The following is a 16,652-nucleotide window of genomic DNA, read 5'->3' as shown; positions in this document are numbered from 1 at the left end:
TTACATTTCAACACAATAGTGTTGAAATGTAAATCGGATTTGAACCTAGGACCTTTTTGTCCTGAGGCAATAGTGCTAACCACCAGTGCCTCATATTAAGAAGGTCCAGGGTTTGAATCCACCAGTCTGCTGGGACTTTTTTGTGTGGAGTTTGCTTGTTCACCGTTTGGGTTCTTGAGTATTTTGGCTTCCTCCCACGGTCTAAGGACATTCTAAGTTGGCCGTAGTTGTGAATGTGATTGTGTGAATGGTTGTCGGTCTCTCTGTGTTCGCCCTGCGATAAATAGGCGACCTGTCCAGGGTGTACCCTGCCTCTCGCCCCAACGTACCCAGCTAATCGTGATTCTAAATTAGATAATCAGAAGAAAGATGGATAGATTTTCTGATTACATTTTCTTCAACACAGTGCACTGACTTCATAGTACCACTGTCAAAAGCTTCAGTTCCAGAAGCATGACTGGGAAATGTGCAGCTGTTTACATTGTGTGTATGTTTTCTGCCGTATAATACTTTTAGGGACAAATAAGTTGCGTCTTTTTAAAAGAGAGTTAAAGAGAAGAATTTAATTAACTTGGTGTAAAGAGTGTAATAGTGCTGTAGCGCCTAAGTGTTTGGGTGAGTGTGTGTGTCTGATTGTTGTGCTTATAATTTTGTTAAGCGAGTAATTGTATGTTGTTGCTGTAAACAAAACAAAAGGCAGTTGCCATAGGTATAGTAAGAAATCAATATGACATGTTACAGTCACTACTGTACAAACAAGAATGCAGCTTTTTCCTCAAAAGTCTTACAAGCGCTGCAAAATTTTGGTAAATCTGGCCATAATTTTACTTTCATAAGAACTTAATTTAATGCTACAGGCCTGAGCTTTCAAAAGATAAAGGAGCATAATTTCTGTCAACTTATAAGTTGTTCATTTCAGCCTTTTATGCATTCTAAATATCGAGGCGCTATAAGCAGCCACGGTCTTAAACCCAGGTGGGCTGTCAAGACCTGAGCCCAGTATTTCAGGCAAGAAAATTCTAAATCTGTTTGCAAATATCTAAAATGCATGTATGCATGCAATGTGGGAGGAACCTAGGAAACCACAGTTGTGAACCATTTGGCTTCAGTTGGATCAGTGGGAGGACATGAACAAACCTATTCCTGTAAACTGCCTAAATGTTATGATTCTTAGTGTATTTGCAGCCCACTAGTTTACAATATCTAACACTTGAAGAACTATGAGCTTTTTAAACTCTTAGATGAATAGCTGTCAGTGGTTGTCAGCAAGAAGAAATGATGTCTTAGCAAGCGCTCACATTTCCATTGCTGTTAAAGAGCAAAGATCTGAGCTTAGTGAGCATGTAAATGCTACTGGTTGGGCCAGAATTACACAGTAAGTTTTGTGTTCTTATAAGTGGCACAATGCACCCTGAGAGAACCAGTATATAATCAGTATGAAAATATCAAATGGAAATATAAAATTGCATTTATTCATATCATTTCATGTCCATATTAACACATTAGATTTGATTTAGATTTGTCAGTGATCCAGGCAAATTCTTTATGACCAAGAGACAAAAAGAAACAGTCCCATCCTTGAGGGGGTTTTTTTCTGTTGAGGACTCCAGCGCCTCTCATTTTGTTTTCACCATCTTTCAGTTTCATCAGAGATACCACCCCCTATTGCTGCCACCAGTATGGCCCGTAGTGAGTATGCCAGTCCAGCAGTGTGCGCTGTGTCTCTTTACCTCTCTTACCTGCTTGGCATTGCATCTAGTTTTCATTTATATTTGTTGTGGGTCATAGGAGGGCTCATAATCCCTCTACAGAGTGAAAATTGACAAAGAAATCGAATAGCTTTGCTAATTGTCTCAAATACTTAAAAATTTAGATTTTTACTAACACTTAAAGGTTAACCATCTGACATAGTGTTGTGTTTGCAGAATTAACACAACTTGCCTGTTCATTAATATTCAAAATTAGATTCTTGAGACCGTTGTTGTGCAGTTGGAATATATGAGTTTGTTTTACCAGGCCTGCTTTATCTACTGAGCCGCTTACTTTGACAGGTGTAGAGGATACTTACTGTAGTTTAATTGCTATTTGTAGAGGTATCATGCTAACACCTTAGTATAAAGTTAGGTGGTTTATAGAAAACTCATACCACTACATCATACAAATTGTTTATGCTATTATTTGCTATAAACATTAAGGTAGTAGGGTCCATGCTAACACCTCATATTCTGTTTGTGTCATAACAGAATGCTGCAATTTCTATACTTTTACTGAGTAAAAACATTCGTAATTTAAGCAAATTCTAGTGTACTTACATATTTAGTTGATCTTAAAGTAGATTCAGTGAACATTTATTTTGCACCATTTTTTCTCCTAAAAACAAAGCTAAACATCAAATCAGCGTATGTTCAATGTGCCATTTGTTCACGCTAACGGGCATGGCTGCTAATGACAAATGAAAGCTAATTTTCAGATGTATCTGTTTATTTGTAAAAAAAATTAAATAAAATAAAAAGCGTGCAAAAAAAGGGAAGGCAACCGCCCAAAAAATGATCAAACAATTTACTATTAAGATCTCACATACTGAGAAGCTATTAAAGTATTGAAAGCTATTTCTGGTTCTTACCCTGTTATCTGTTTAGGTGAGACACAGCATATAGTTAAGCTGATCTGACAGTTGTTAAAGTACAGTTTGGTTGGTCCCGCAGTGTTGTTACATTCACAGTAGAGCTGGGCGATATGAGATTTTTTCATATCACGATATGTTTTTTTCCATTTCAGGCGATAACGATATCTATCACGATATAAGCCAAATAACTATTTGTAAGATTTAAATGTGCCGTTGCTCACAAGTAAAATGTGAAATAATCAGCAGCTTGTTTTTATTTAAATATTTATTTCCCATAATAAGTTCAACAGGGTAGATGTACTTAAGGAACATGAGACTTTTTCAGATAAATAAAGACAAATATTGCAAACTACACAAAAGGCAGCCGCTAAAGCGTTTAAGTTTCAAAATAGAACAAACGAAACAGACTAAATTGTCAATTCCACTTAGAAACAAAATATTAATTCTAAAAATAAATCTTAGTTTGTTTTACAGAAGAACAGACAAAACTGACTAACTTTTGTCAATATCAAATAAACTGAGAACAAAAAGGAAATTCTCAATCTCTCCTTCTTGTATAGCTTAGCTTTTCTAACAGTTTTAACAGTTACTTTAGTCTGACAAAAGCCGAATGACGAATTAGCGCTTCCAGTCAGAGACTGAGGCTACGTCCACACGTACACGGGTATTTTTGAAAACTGAGATTTTCCGTTTCCATTTTAAAAAATAATCCCGTCCACACATAAAGGGAGAAATGAAGGAAAACGCTGCTATGAACATGCCAAAGCAGCAGGTGGCGCTAGATTCCTAACCGTGCAGAAATGTTGGCCAATCAGAAGTCTAGAAGCCTCGGTGGGAAAAAGTAAACAAAGCTGCGGCATAGAAGCAGAACCGAGTCGTAAGTGTGGAGGGACAGTAACTGTGTGTATATGTAAGCATTTAAACACTGCAGAGAGTAGAATTAACAGTAACAGTATTGTAGAAATTCATTTCACCGAAACAATAACGTGGCGCACAGTGTGACGCATGCACCAGTTTATTGTATTTCCAGACTTGCTTTCGGCACAATTTACAGTGCACGCTACTCTGTTTTTTGTCAGACTTGAAATAGCCGAAATACCTTCACACTACGGAACTTCTATGGCTCTTCCGTTTGACAATCTCTCCGGCATTGGAACCATCATCTGTTTTCTCTTCGGTCACGCTCGGTTGATTTTTCTAGTCGGCACACTCATTTCCTCCATTACGCGCTGGCTCCATTACCCGCTGGCTGCTTCCCAAACAAACACACGTGCGGCTTGGCACTTGTGCTGTACGTAACAAGTCACGCGACGTGACGCTGCGGCTGTGATTGGTTCGGCTCTGCGCTACTTAATTTGGATTGGCTGACCTTTTTTTTTTTTTTTTTTAAGAGGACAAGAGCAGCGAGGTCTATCGCGATAGCTTAATTTCTCTATCGAGTAAAAGTTATATCGCGATACATATCGTTATCGTTCTATCGCCCAGCTCTAATTCACAGCTGAACGAACCATGAGGAGCCATTCTTTAAAATGACAGAAGGATATCTGTCTTTTCGGTGAATCTTTCAGTTGTTTCATCCACTCAATTTAATCACAACTTGTTTTCTCCCAGATCGCTCATGAGTTGAATCCTCCCCTTAGTGTGCATTCACTCCATTTCTCTCTGAAAAGCCAGACAGCAGCGTGTTAACAGCATCTCAAAATCATCCTTCATGTATTGACTGGCTACGCCAGAGCATGGATAGCCACTGCCAATTGTTCTTTATCTGACTGGGACTGAAAGCTGTGACTAAGTAGGAAGCAGAGACCAGGATTTTCTAATGAATGTTTTAAGGGAATGGACCAAAAATAACTTGCTCCTCCACAAATACTTTTTGTGAATACTTAGCCCGTTTTCTGAAAAACAAGAAAAAGGGAGATCGCTGACACTGATCAACAAAGCCCAAGCAGACCCGGGTTGAGGTTTTTAACGTCATTGTGTGCAGTAAAATTTTAACCAGTAGCACTGCTAAGTGACTAACCTGTCTGACTGCTTATTGCTGTCATTTGTGGTTTTCACAGACCTTAAAACGTCATTTTGGTTAACAGTGTGCAGTGTGTAAAGAAGCATAACATGTGTGTTTGGTCACTGGAGTATTTGCTGTGTAGTTGCTCCTTTTAAGTTCCTGATGTATGATGTGTCTGCTGTGTGAGATCTGTATGTCTCAATATTGTTCTTAACAAGTCTTTCCTTTTTGACACACCATTTTAATAACATTTGTCTAATGCAGTTGTGACTATTCATTAGCTTGAAATAGGATGCAGCTGATGGCAGTGTATCTGCTCAGTGCTTTTACAAATGCATTCCTCAGAACAAATGCCACATGTGCTTTTTTAGATTGTCGTAGAACTTATTTCTTCAGATTTTTCATGTGTTCCTATTGTTGTCTGCTGTGTTGTGTATCATACTTAGTTGGCATGGTTTTATTCCCAAAGCTGCAGAGTTTCCTCTGTTTTCATTTAAGCTCTATTGTTACCAAAAAAAACACAACAACAACTAAAATTGATTTGTATTGATTTTAAAATTGATTTTCTGTTCGACATGTCATTTATTTTCAAAGACAATCAGCCCTACTAGAATGGGTACAAGTTAAAATTCAGATCTGGCCAAATTGTTACCAAAATAAATAACAGAGGGAAAAAAATGCCAGAGGAAAAGCTGTCAACTGGATGCATGAGGCAATTCTGGGTGTATAGTTTTGGCTGAGTCTTCAATATCTTAATTAGTTTATTTGTTTGGTTATTTACTGATATTCTCAGTGTTGTTAACAGCCATAACTAAATATCCAGTACCTCATATATTCAATAACATATTTTTTATATGTTCAAAAACTTCTGTTTATCAATTTACGATTTGTTTTTGTTATTCTGTTTTGTCATTATGTCTTTAACATTCTTGTTTTTGTTTTTTTATTATTATTTTGACATGTTTTCATCATTTCAAAATGTTTTGTATGTTTCCCATATGCCCCCCACCTGTCCCTGCTACCCCCCACACTTTCCCTCTTTTTCTTCTTCTATGTTATCCTTTCAACCATTCATGTCCGTGACATCATGTGACTTTGTCATGTGGCTCTTGCATGGTGCTGATGATGTCGTCTTCGCTGACCAACAGAAGGTAAATTTCCTTTGTTTAGTTCGAGACCATTACATCAGCAATAATCATGCGCAAGGCCTTTGTTAAATTAGGCTCATAGAAGAGGCATTAAAACATTTTCAGTTTTATTCATTTAGCCATTTGTTTCATCTACGAGCCATTATGTAATTAAGTAACAAACATTCACTAACCATGACTTTCATAATCAAAGCGATTACTAATAATAATAACCACAATGATTATTTTCCCTTGCATTTATAGAGTAACACCAAATTTACTCTTGGTGCCTTGAGTATTTGTGTGTGGGTGTGTGTGTACAGAACTTTGTAGAATGTGTGTGTGTGTGTGTGTGTGTACATATATGAGTACATATATGAGAGTGTGTATATATATATATATATATATATATATATATATATATATATATATATATACATATATATGATGCCTGTCAGGCATCATATCGGCTAAGATGAACAGGCACATGGGTCAATACATGAGCGGGACACAGAAAGGAATTGGCAAGAATACCAGAGGCGCAAAACACCAGCTACTGGTAGACAGAACAATCAGCCGAGACTGCAAGACCAGACTGACAAACCTGTGCACTGCCTGGATTGATTACAAGAAGGCCTATGACTCAATGCCCCACAGCTGGATACTGGAATGCCTAGAATTGTACAAGATCAATGGGACCCTAAGAGCCTTCATCAGGAACTCAATGGGGATGTGGCGTACAACACTAGAGGCCAACTCCAAGCCCATAGCACAAGTCACCATCAAGTGCGGGATCTACCAAGGAGATGCTCTGTCCCCACTGCTGTTCTGCATAGGCCTGAACCCCCTCAGTGAGATCATTAACAAGACTGGCTATGGATACCGACTACGGAACGGAGCAGTTGTCAGCCACCTCCTGTACATGGATGACATCAAGCTGTATGCCAAGAGTGAACGAGACATCGATTCACTGACCCACACTACCAGACTATACAGCAATGACATTGGAATGTCGTTCGGACTGGAGAAGTGTAGTCGGATGGTATCAAAGAGAGGGAAGGTAGTCAGAACTGAGGGGATTGAACTACCAGAAGGCAACATTGCAGACATAGAGGACAGTTACAAGTACCTGGGGATCCCGCAGGCAAATGGGAACCATGAAGAGGCCGCTAGAAAGGCTGCAACCACCAAGTACCTGCAGAGGGTCAGGCAAGTCCTGAGGAGTCAGCTGAATGGTAAGAACAAGATCCGGGCCATCAACACGTACGCCCTACCCGTGATCAGGTACCCTGCTGGGGTAATAGGCTGGCCAAAGGAGGAGATAGAAGCCACTGACATAAAGACAGAAAGCTCCTTACCATGCATGGAGGGTTTCACCCCAAGTCCAGCACCCTGAGGCTGTACGCTAAGCGGAAGGAAGGGGGCCGGGGACTGGTGAGTGTCAGCACCACAGTCCAGGATGAGACAAGGAACATCCAAGAATACATTGGGAAGATGGCCCCAACTGACCGAGTGCTCAGTGAATACCTCAGGCAGCAGAAACCCAAGAAAGAGGAGGGAGACGAGGAACCATCATGGAAGGACAGGCCCCTGCACGGTATGTACCACCGGCAGATAGAGGAGGTGGCTGATATCCAGAAATCCTACCAGTGGCTGGACAAAGCTGGACTGAAAGACAGCACAGAGGCACTAATCATGGCAGCACAAGAACAAGCTCTGAGTACAAGATCCATAGAGGCTGGGGTCTATCACACCAGGCAAGACCCCAGGTGCAGGCTGTGTAAAGATGCCCCAGAGACAATCCAGCACATAACAGCAGGGTGCAAGATGCTAGCAGGCAAGGCATACATGGAACGCCATAACCAAGTGGCCGGCATAGTGTACAGGAACATCTGTGCCGAGTATAACCTGGAAGTCCCGAGGTCAAAATGGGAGATGCCCCCAAGGGTGGTGGAGAATGACCGAGCTAAGATCCTGTGGGACTTCCAGATACAGACGGACAAAATGGTGGTGGCTAACCAACCGGACATAGTGGTGGTAGACAAACAGAAGAAGACGGCCGTAGTGATCGATGTAGCGGTTCCGAATGACAGCAATATCAGGAAGAAGGAACACGAGAAGCTGGAGAAATACCAAGGGCTCAGAGAAGAGCTCGAGAGGATGTGGAGGGTGAAGGTAACGGTGGTCCCCGTGGTAATCGGAGCACTAGGTGCGGTGACTCCCAAGCTAGGCGAGTGGCTCCAGCAGATCCCGGGAACAACATCGGAGATCTCTGTCCAGAAGAGCGCAGTCCTGGGAACAGCTAAGATACTGCGCAGGACCCTCAAGCTCCCAGGCCTCTGGTAGAGGACCCGAGCTTGAAGGATAAACCGCCCGCAGGGGCGTGCTGGGTGTTTTTTATATATATGTATAGCTGAAGCTGAGCTTCAACTAAGCTAAAATTAACACCACAAACAACACTAATCTTCATAGAGCCAGCAATGCAAGAGTGATGTAAGTTTGAAGAATTAACATGTAGAATTTAGTTTTTTTCTCTGTAGTGCCAAATCACAGCACAACAGTCATCTTAAAGCACAATAAAACAGAGAAAATAGACAAAAGATTTTATACACACGCTAAATTGATGCATAAGATCAGGTTCAGATCTGTTAAACGCACTTAAACAGCCTATATCCTAAACTTGGATCAATAAGTAGACCACTGCGTAATAAATAATGACACGATTGTGATATTTTCTCTTTCTGTAAGTGTAAATAACTACATTCTGAATGTGAAACATTCACATTTACAAAACAGTCACAGCTTGAAATGTCTTTTGAAAAAAGTCAGTGCGTTTTCAACAATGCATGTTAAAATTTGTAGATAACGGTGGGCCATTACAGGCGCAAAATCATTCCACACCCAGTATTCTGGAAATAAAACTATAATAGCGTTTTACTTATTCCATTCAAACAGCAAGCTGCAGAAGTGCTCACATTTTTAAACTTTGCAGACAGTTTCGCTCCTGTGTAGTAATCCTGGTACAACTGCATCAGTAATACCAGTGCATTTTAGCAACAAATTCAAGATATTAGTGCAATTTTTAAACTTTGCAAAGCCATTGTGCAAATTTTCCAGCTATGTCTGACACCTAGGCACTATTGGATGTGCTGCAGAGCAAAGTGCTACTGGATGCATATGCTTAATTTCATCTTTCTTTTTAAACATAATTTTTGAGTTCTCACCCTGGTTAACATAGAAGTTATGACTATACTTATGACTAATTAGAAAAATCTTTAACAAAGTCACACATAATTGTGTCATATTATGTTTCATGTAAAATGTGTTGTTGTTAACATGATTTGCCTTTAATATGGCCAAATGCCTTCACAGATAGCATTGCAAAGCATTTTTTAAACCCCACTTTTCCGGTTTTGTAACAAACCATTTCATTATGAATTCTTTTTAAACATCATACGAGCAGCCCCACAAAGTGCCACTAACCACAATTTGCATTGCATGCATTGTTAAATATAGTCACCCACAAGGCTAATGTTTCATATTCTTCCCCTGGAGAGCTACATAGCTCACACTGTTTTACCGGTTGGACTCACAACAATCCTTTGCATTACTGCAGCATGCAAGTTTACTTCCTTTTTCTTGTTGCATCCTCTTTCTTGTTGTTCAGCTGTTCTTAAAGAAAATGTCTGTCCTACCTGCATGTCTCTGTATCTTTGATGTAATGTCTTTCTAGTAGTTTGCATATGCAGAAGTGCTAACATTGGGTACATCTTTTTAGTATTGGGAAGTCATTGAGACGATTGGGCAATGTTAAAAACATTTATCTTTTTTTTTTTTTCATTTGACCTGAACAAAGACTCCAACTTTGAGACATTTACTATTTTCAAAATTCACCTTTCTTTTGTATAATTCATACTGTTAATAATCGCTCACATACAGCACTTATGAGATGATTTTCCGTTATGATCTATGAACTCGTAAAACTTAAATGAATTTCTTTATTCTACAGAATGTTTTTAATAACTTTGTTGTATACTGTCTTTGTGATTAGCTTGGGCTGCATGTGGAACCACACCATCACATGCATGTTAGGCCATGGGTGGTGTTTCACACGATACCCTTCTGAATTTACAGCAGTGGGCCAAATTTCAAGCTTTGCATGTGTAGTTTTTTTCATTCTAATCTTCCACTTTCTCTGTTTTAGCCTTCAGAAATATTCACCTAACCCAGAATGATGCAATGCTGAATGTATCAATGTCTGCCTGTCACAGAGTTACTACTGCTGTAACTAATACCGTCTGATTCACTTTCAGCCTGTGTCATGCTCACTTCTGCCTGGTGGGATGCAGTTTTTAGAAAGTGTGCTTATTTGATTACTTCAAGAAAAAGTGCCTTCATGCATATCCATTTAATTAACTACAACCACTAACACTGATGTTTGAAATGTTAAATACTGAATACGTGACTTTTTTTTTCTTGTGACTATCACAAAATGTATATATATATATATATATATATATATATATATATATATATATATATATATATATATATATATATATATATGTAGAGAGAGAGAGAGAGATTTTTTGGTTTAACTCCTTATTGAATTTCTATCAGTAGCATGCATGTAGAAATTGCAGCACCACTGAGCCTTTCTGTTACCTGCTGGTGTGGCTGTTACTTTTAAGATTGTTAGCACAGGGCAAAGATTATAGCATCACAAGGTAGGGGATTTAATAACATATTAACAAGGCTAACTGTGTGTAACCAATATGCACATAATTGATGAGTTTGGGTTGTTAGTCTCCACCCTTATTGCCTTAACAGTGCCACGAAGAGCTACAGCACACACACACACACGCAAAAAACACATTGACCTCCTTTCGCACAAGACTATGTAAATGTTATTAAAAGTAATAGAGGAACATGTCCAATCAAGGCCTACAGGCTCATTATCCAGCGACCCAGCAGTCATTACTCAGGAGGACAGAGCAGATAATGAGGGCCTCAAGGAGAACAACACCTCCGCCTGTGGTTCTGAGGCAGCCACGTTGACCTCTGTTGCTTCTAGTCGTCCTGGAAGTAATATTCCACCTAAAGTCTGTCTTTAATTATCAGATACTCTTCTCATGGAGGTTATATTTCTTTCAGTGGGTCCTCCAAACTTAACACATAGATGTACTATTTTGCAAATCTTTTGATGGGTGTTCCAAAATTGTTGCAATTTTGTGTGCCCCCTGATCTGGCACTGCTGTGGTTAAAGTTTAAGTTTAGGCACAAAAATGAATGGCTTGGGTTAAACAAATAGTTCAAGGGTAATGAAAGATTTTGGTTGTTGAGAAATTAACATTAACTAAAACTTACTAACCAAGTTATTATTTGAGGTGAAGGCTTGAAAATTATTAATGTTATTGATCTGCTCCTGGTAGACACTGGTGAAAAAAATGTGTCTATTGTAGCGCAGTTTTCTTTTCTTTTAAGATAAAAAATTTCAGACATGTTAATTAATGTAGGCAGTTGGTTTTTAAAGGTAAACATGTGTTGATGCAGTAACCACCGTTTGTCATCTAATCATCATTCCTTGGTTTCCTGTTTAGGGGAACCCAGTGCTCCCAAACTGCAGGCCAAGGTGCACAGCCCGGGCAATTCTCTTAAGATCAACTGGATCACGCAAGATAACGGTGGTTCCAAGATTAAACATTACCTGATCAGATACAAGGCTGTGAGTATTTCTGGCAATGGGGGTAACTTTTTGCATTTGATATAAAAACAAAAACAACATAAAAAAAATAATAGCAGTTACAATAAAGTAGTCAAATCTGGCTACGGCTTTGAGCAGGGGTAAATCTACTGGAATCTGTCAAAATATGTGCCTGCTAATGACTCCAAAGCATTTTAAGCCACCTCATCATCCAAGTCATTTCCCCCTTTCAATTTGTATCTTCTACCTCTTTGGAATTAACAGTTGTCACTAGGAAGAAAGGGTGACTGTAATTAGACCAACCAACCCTTACAGCAGACTAGTTTTCCTGCAGTGGTGGTAATATAAAGTTATGTTCTCATGCAGCACTTGTCCACTGAATTATAACTATGTATTCAAAAAGAGTCATTACTAACCTGATGGAAAAGATAAATGCTTAAACACCACTTTCATTTATTCTTATAAGATCTACTTGTGTACAATTTGTGCATAATAATTGGTGAGTACTTTATACATTTCATTATTTTCTTGTTTTTCCCTCATTATTAACTGTTTCGGACCAGGTTAATCTCTTTGGAACGGAAAAACATGTTGAGAAAGAACATGTACTGCTTTTATGTCAGCTCAAGAACAGTTTGAGAAATCGAGACATTTGTAGATGATCTAAAATGAGCTTTTCCTTTGAGAGTGTTGAATTGTTCCTTTCTAAATCCATTTCTCAGAAGCGTGTATCTGACTGGAAACCAGAGCTCCGCCTTCCCAGTGACAGTACCTATATCGTCCTGAACAGCCTGGAATGGAACACGGAGTATGAGGTTCATGTGGTGGCAGAGAATGAGCAGGGCAAATCTAAGCCTGGCATCCTCACCTTCAAGACAGATACAGAGCCCACAACTGTCCCAGGTACTGTTCCCATCATACCTACCCTAAGCATCCACACACACCAGCCACAGTGCACATAGGCTTCTACCGTGACCAGAAAATCTATTATTTGGATCTTTGACTTTTGCTAGGTGCTTATTCAAAGCTTGCTGGCTGCAGGGTCGGTCATGAATAATCTATCTCTGTCTGTCGCATGGCAGAGGTGTATTGTTTTTACTGTTTTCATATCTGGTAACCAAAAGGAAATGCACGATGCAAACCCCATTGATGCGTAAAGCAAAGACTCTATTATAAGCCGAGGGGCACGTAGTGGTGTGGCCTATACAGAGTGTTTGAAATGAGCACAAACTCTAAATTTCATTCCCATTGGAAATGTGTTATTTTCTATTGTGAAAATATTTGCATATGTTTCAGTAAATCACACATTTTTCATTTTGGGGGGAAATTTTAAAGAAAAAGTGAACCTGGTGCTAAACGTTTGCACAGTAGTGTAACTGTAAGGTTTATAATCCAGGCATTATATATAATATCACACAAAGACTTGATCTAATGGTGTATTTTGAAGAGCTACTTTTTGGGAGTTGGGGATTTTTTAAAATGAGATTTACATTTAAGGAACTAAACTAACTTGCCCACAAAGTTTACTATAGTAGATAACCTTAAAATGCCCAGTGCAACTAATCTAACATTGTTCTACAATAGTTAATAAGCACAGGCTTTGTCCTTGTAGGCCAAAATGGGTTTTTAAATGATAAACCAAACACTGAACATGGCATGTGTGCACCAAAAGTTTGATGTCAGTAGAAATACACAAGTGACTGCAAGCTGGGTCATTTGAAATCTATTTTCATTTTACCCCCAGCCTACGCTCTTTGTTTCTAGTTCTCAGTCAGTGCCACACTTTTGTTTTCTTTAATAATGTCATCTCCACTAAATCCTCTTTTCCTGAAGGAATGAATTTCTATGCACAGAGCACCTTTTTAAAACACTGCACTCGCTTCAAAAAATGTTGAAGCCCAGGCAGCACAAGATCAAAAGTAGCTAATGAGTCCATATGACATGCAGAGGCATCCTCACTGCATTTCTCCTTGGATATCCGGCTCCTCCAAGTCTCATTACTTCTTATGAGGTGACTTCAACTCCTCAATCTTAATGTCCAATGATGTGAGAACAGACTACAGTCAGACCCAGAGAAAACAGAGTTTTGTCCATTTATTCCCAAATACATCGTCTACACAGGTGGTCACGGTCGGCCTTTGCTCTGTTGCTGTGTTGTGTGTAGAGTGCACTTTTTAACTTGGGCTGCCTCCCCACTTGAATTAGCTAACAGTTTAAAATTCTTTGACATCTTACACTCTGTCTGTGTTTCTTTTTTTTGTTTCATCCTGTTTTTCTTCCATTGTCACCCTCCCTTTCACTATTCGCCTGCCCTTTTCTTCTTTATGAAAGGAAGTGTTGATTGCCTCAGTCATATTTTCTTTTAACTGTCAAGTGCACACTGTGAAAAATATTTTACCTGAAAAATCGAAATCACTTATAAAATGGCCCAATCTTTAAACTAATGTGCCCGAAAACAGCCCACAAGTCATAAACACAAATTAAAATCTGTGCCTTGCTATAGATTCAAAAGTACTGACAGAACATTTTTATAAAATAATACACAAAATTAAGCCATCAAGTAGTAGGACAATGCTGTAATCATTTCCTACCAGTCAAAGCAGACAACTACACTCATCGGCTAGTTTTTTAAGTTCACTTTGAAAGTGCTGAGCTGAACCCTGTTTTGTCTCTAAGAGCATCTTAATTCTTTGTGGCACACAAAGTTATGTAAACTTTCCTCAGAGATTTTGTACGTATTGACATGATAGATATAGACATGATTTTAGTTTTGTGGCATTGGCATCCTGCTGGAAGCAACCATGATAAGATGGGTGCACTGTGCTCATAAAGGGATAGACACAGTGAGCAACAATATTCAGGTACGCTGTAGTGTTTCAATGATTCTCAGTTGGTACTAAAGGCTTTTCTCAGAATACATCCCCCCACCATCAGCAGCTTTTGATACAAGGAAGGACGAATCCATGTTTTTATGTTGTTCAGACAAAATTGTTACCCTACCATCCAAATCTCACAATCAAAACTCACAGACCAGGCAACGTTTTTCCAATTTTAAAAAAACGACCTTGCAAATTATAACCTCAACCTCCTGTTTAACTGACAGGAGTTGGCACCCAGTGCAGTCTTCTACTATTGTAGGGGAATCTGTTGTTTTTCTGAATAACTTGCTTGTAACGAGAGGTTATACTGTTGCTACTGTATCAGCTCGAAGGAGCGTAGCCATTCTCCTCTGACCTCTGGCATCAAGAAGGCATTTTCACCCAGAGAACTGCCGCTCACTGGATTTTCTCTTTTTTAAACTGTTTTCTGTAAACTCTGGAGATGGTTGTGTGGGAAAAATCCCAGCAGATCAGCAGTTTTTTGGAACAGTCTGACCAGCCTGTCTGGCACCAACAACCTTCTCACATTCAAAGTCACTTAAATCACCTTTGCTTCAACATTCTGACACTTGGGTTGAACTTTAGCAGATCGTCTTAACTTTGTCTGTTTGATATTTGCACCAACAAGCATTTGAACAGGTATACCTAACAAAGTGGCCAGTGAGTGTTTGTTCTTTAGAGAGCTATCATCACACACATAGCTACTCATTCAAAATTCTGTGGGTCATAGTCACTGTAGTTGAGCTTTATTATTAATCGGGATAGATTACTGACGTTTTACATCCAAAATACAAATGTTGAAGAAACTATTATATGCATGCAATCTAAATTTCATCACAGTTTCAGCTTTTGAAGTTGAGTAAGTCACTATTTATGAAAAAAATGAAGTTTAATGAAGCTTGCAGATTCAGTTTTTTCCTAAATCATTAATGACCATACTCCATAATTTCCTATCCTGCCACATTTTATACACCATTCATTGTTTTTTGATTTGTTTGCAGTCTCTCTCTGTTTGTATTACGATATCTGAGCCTCTATTGCCTCTATCTTTGTTTCACATTTTCTCTGATTTTCATTCTTTCTGTCAGCATCTGTCTTCCCTTCTGCTACCAGGTTTAGTAGGTCTCACAGTTCAGGCTCCAAGACTGACCTGAATTGAAATGTGTGGCCTAGTTAGGTGGGGATGCAGCCCATACAGTCTTTGCATGGTGCCTTTTCCAGCTGGATTAATGTTTTTCTGCTCTTTACTGGAGTTGTTAAAAGGCAACTGCTGCCAGTGCATGGCACATGAAAAAACCTGTTTGGTAGTTTGGTTGGTTTTTGGGAGTTTTCGTATGCTGTAATTGTTTTTTTTTTCTTTTTCATGTCCTTGCTGGGCAACAGCCATATAGCAGTGGGAGGTTTGGATCACATATAAATCTACCAGACTACAAGTTAACCTTAGTATCATCCGAGTCAGCCCCCCTTCAAGTCTTCTAATTACTTTTTCAAGTTTTTATTTTTATTTGTTTTGTTTTGAGATATTTTGGTATTACTTCCAAGCTGCTGTTGTTTTTCTTCACTTCAGGGAGCATGGGCTATTGCCGAGGTTTATTTTTAGCTACAACATCTGCATTTAATTCCACTATTCCCTTGCAGTCTCACAGCTGTTCTTTGTACTGCTTGATCAACAGCTGCTCCTTTTTTATATGCAGGACTCTGCATGCTCAATTTTATCTGAATCTCACATTGGGAGTCCAGTGCGGACGCAAGGTCGAGCTTCAGCCTGTTTAAATTTCTGTTTTATGTTCAAAAAAACAACCATACGCACAAGAATTCATTCAGCCCAGTAATGTGAATGCACTTCAGCATAAAAGATCTCTGAAAACATATTGGAGTTTGTTGTCCTTTGAATTTATTTGAATCGGACGTGTGAAAGGGTTTGTGTATAGCTAATTTTCTTTAGGTTTAATGCACACAGGTACAGCTGAGCGGCAATTGTTTGCCACAGTCTCACGGAAAGTCAAATGCTGCCCAAATGTGAAGAGATAATATAAAAAACAAAGTGGCACATCTTGATCCATCCAAATCTCCCCAGCTAAGGTTGACTTAGGACTAAAACTATAAAGCTAATAACATTTTGTAACATGAGGTCATCCATTCATCCATGTCACAGACTTTACCTTCATAACCAGCGTCTGCTTTGGATGTTTGGTTTTGCATGGGCCATTCCCCCAACCATGACCAGTGGTGTAATGCTAGATGAACAAGTGGTACTATTGTGAATATTTGCCTATGCTTTCTTTCCGTATGTGTCCATACAAACACAAAA

At 39.1% G+C, this 16,652-nt stretch overlaps 1 protein-coding gene across 7 annotated transcripts in view; it reads left to right on the top strand.

Annotated features, from left to right (window-relative positions):
- ncam1a (neural cell adhesion molecule 1a) overlaps positions 1-16,652 on the top strand; it is a 274,256-nt gene that overhangs the window by 230,306 nt on the left and 27,298 nt on the right. For 4 of the 7 annotated variants that reach the window (XM_086309417.1, XM_086309416.1, XM_086309414.1 and 1 more), the window contains 2 exons: positions 11,359-11,483; positions 12,185-12,365. In XM_086309417.1, the coding sequence (XP_086165543.1) occupies positions 11,359-11,483; positions 12,185-12,365 (306 nt within the window). Of the gene's footprint in view, positions 1-1,641; positions 1,690-11,358; positions 11,484-12,184; positions 12,366-16,652 lie in introns of all 7 variants that reach the window. The other 3 variants (XM_086309413.1, XM_086309412.1, XM_086309418.1) reach the window with 1 other exon arrangement.

The sequence above is a fragment of the Aulonocara sp. 'chitande type north' Nkhata Bay genome, linkage group LG10 (genome assembly GCF_057382095.1).
Source record: "Aulonocara sp. 'chitande type north' Nkhata Bay isolate Kocher_YH1m ecotype deep benthic linkage group LG10, A_spYH_male_GT1.1, whole genome shotgun sequence".
In the NCBI taxonomy this organism is placed as follows: domain Eukaryota; kingdom Metazoa; phylum Chordata; class Actinopteri; order Cichliformes; family Cichlidae; genus Aulonocara; species Aulonocara sp. 'chitande type north' Nkhata Bay.
The sequence above is the reverse complement of the archived record's forward strand: the minus strand, read 5'-3'. Positions and strand labels throughout refer to the sequence as shown.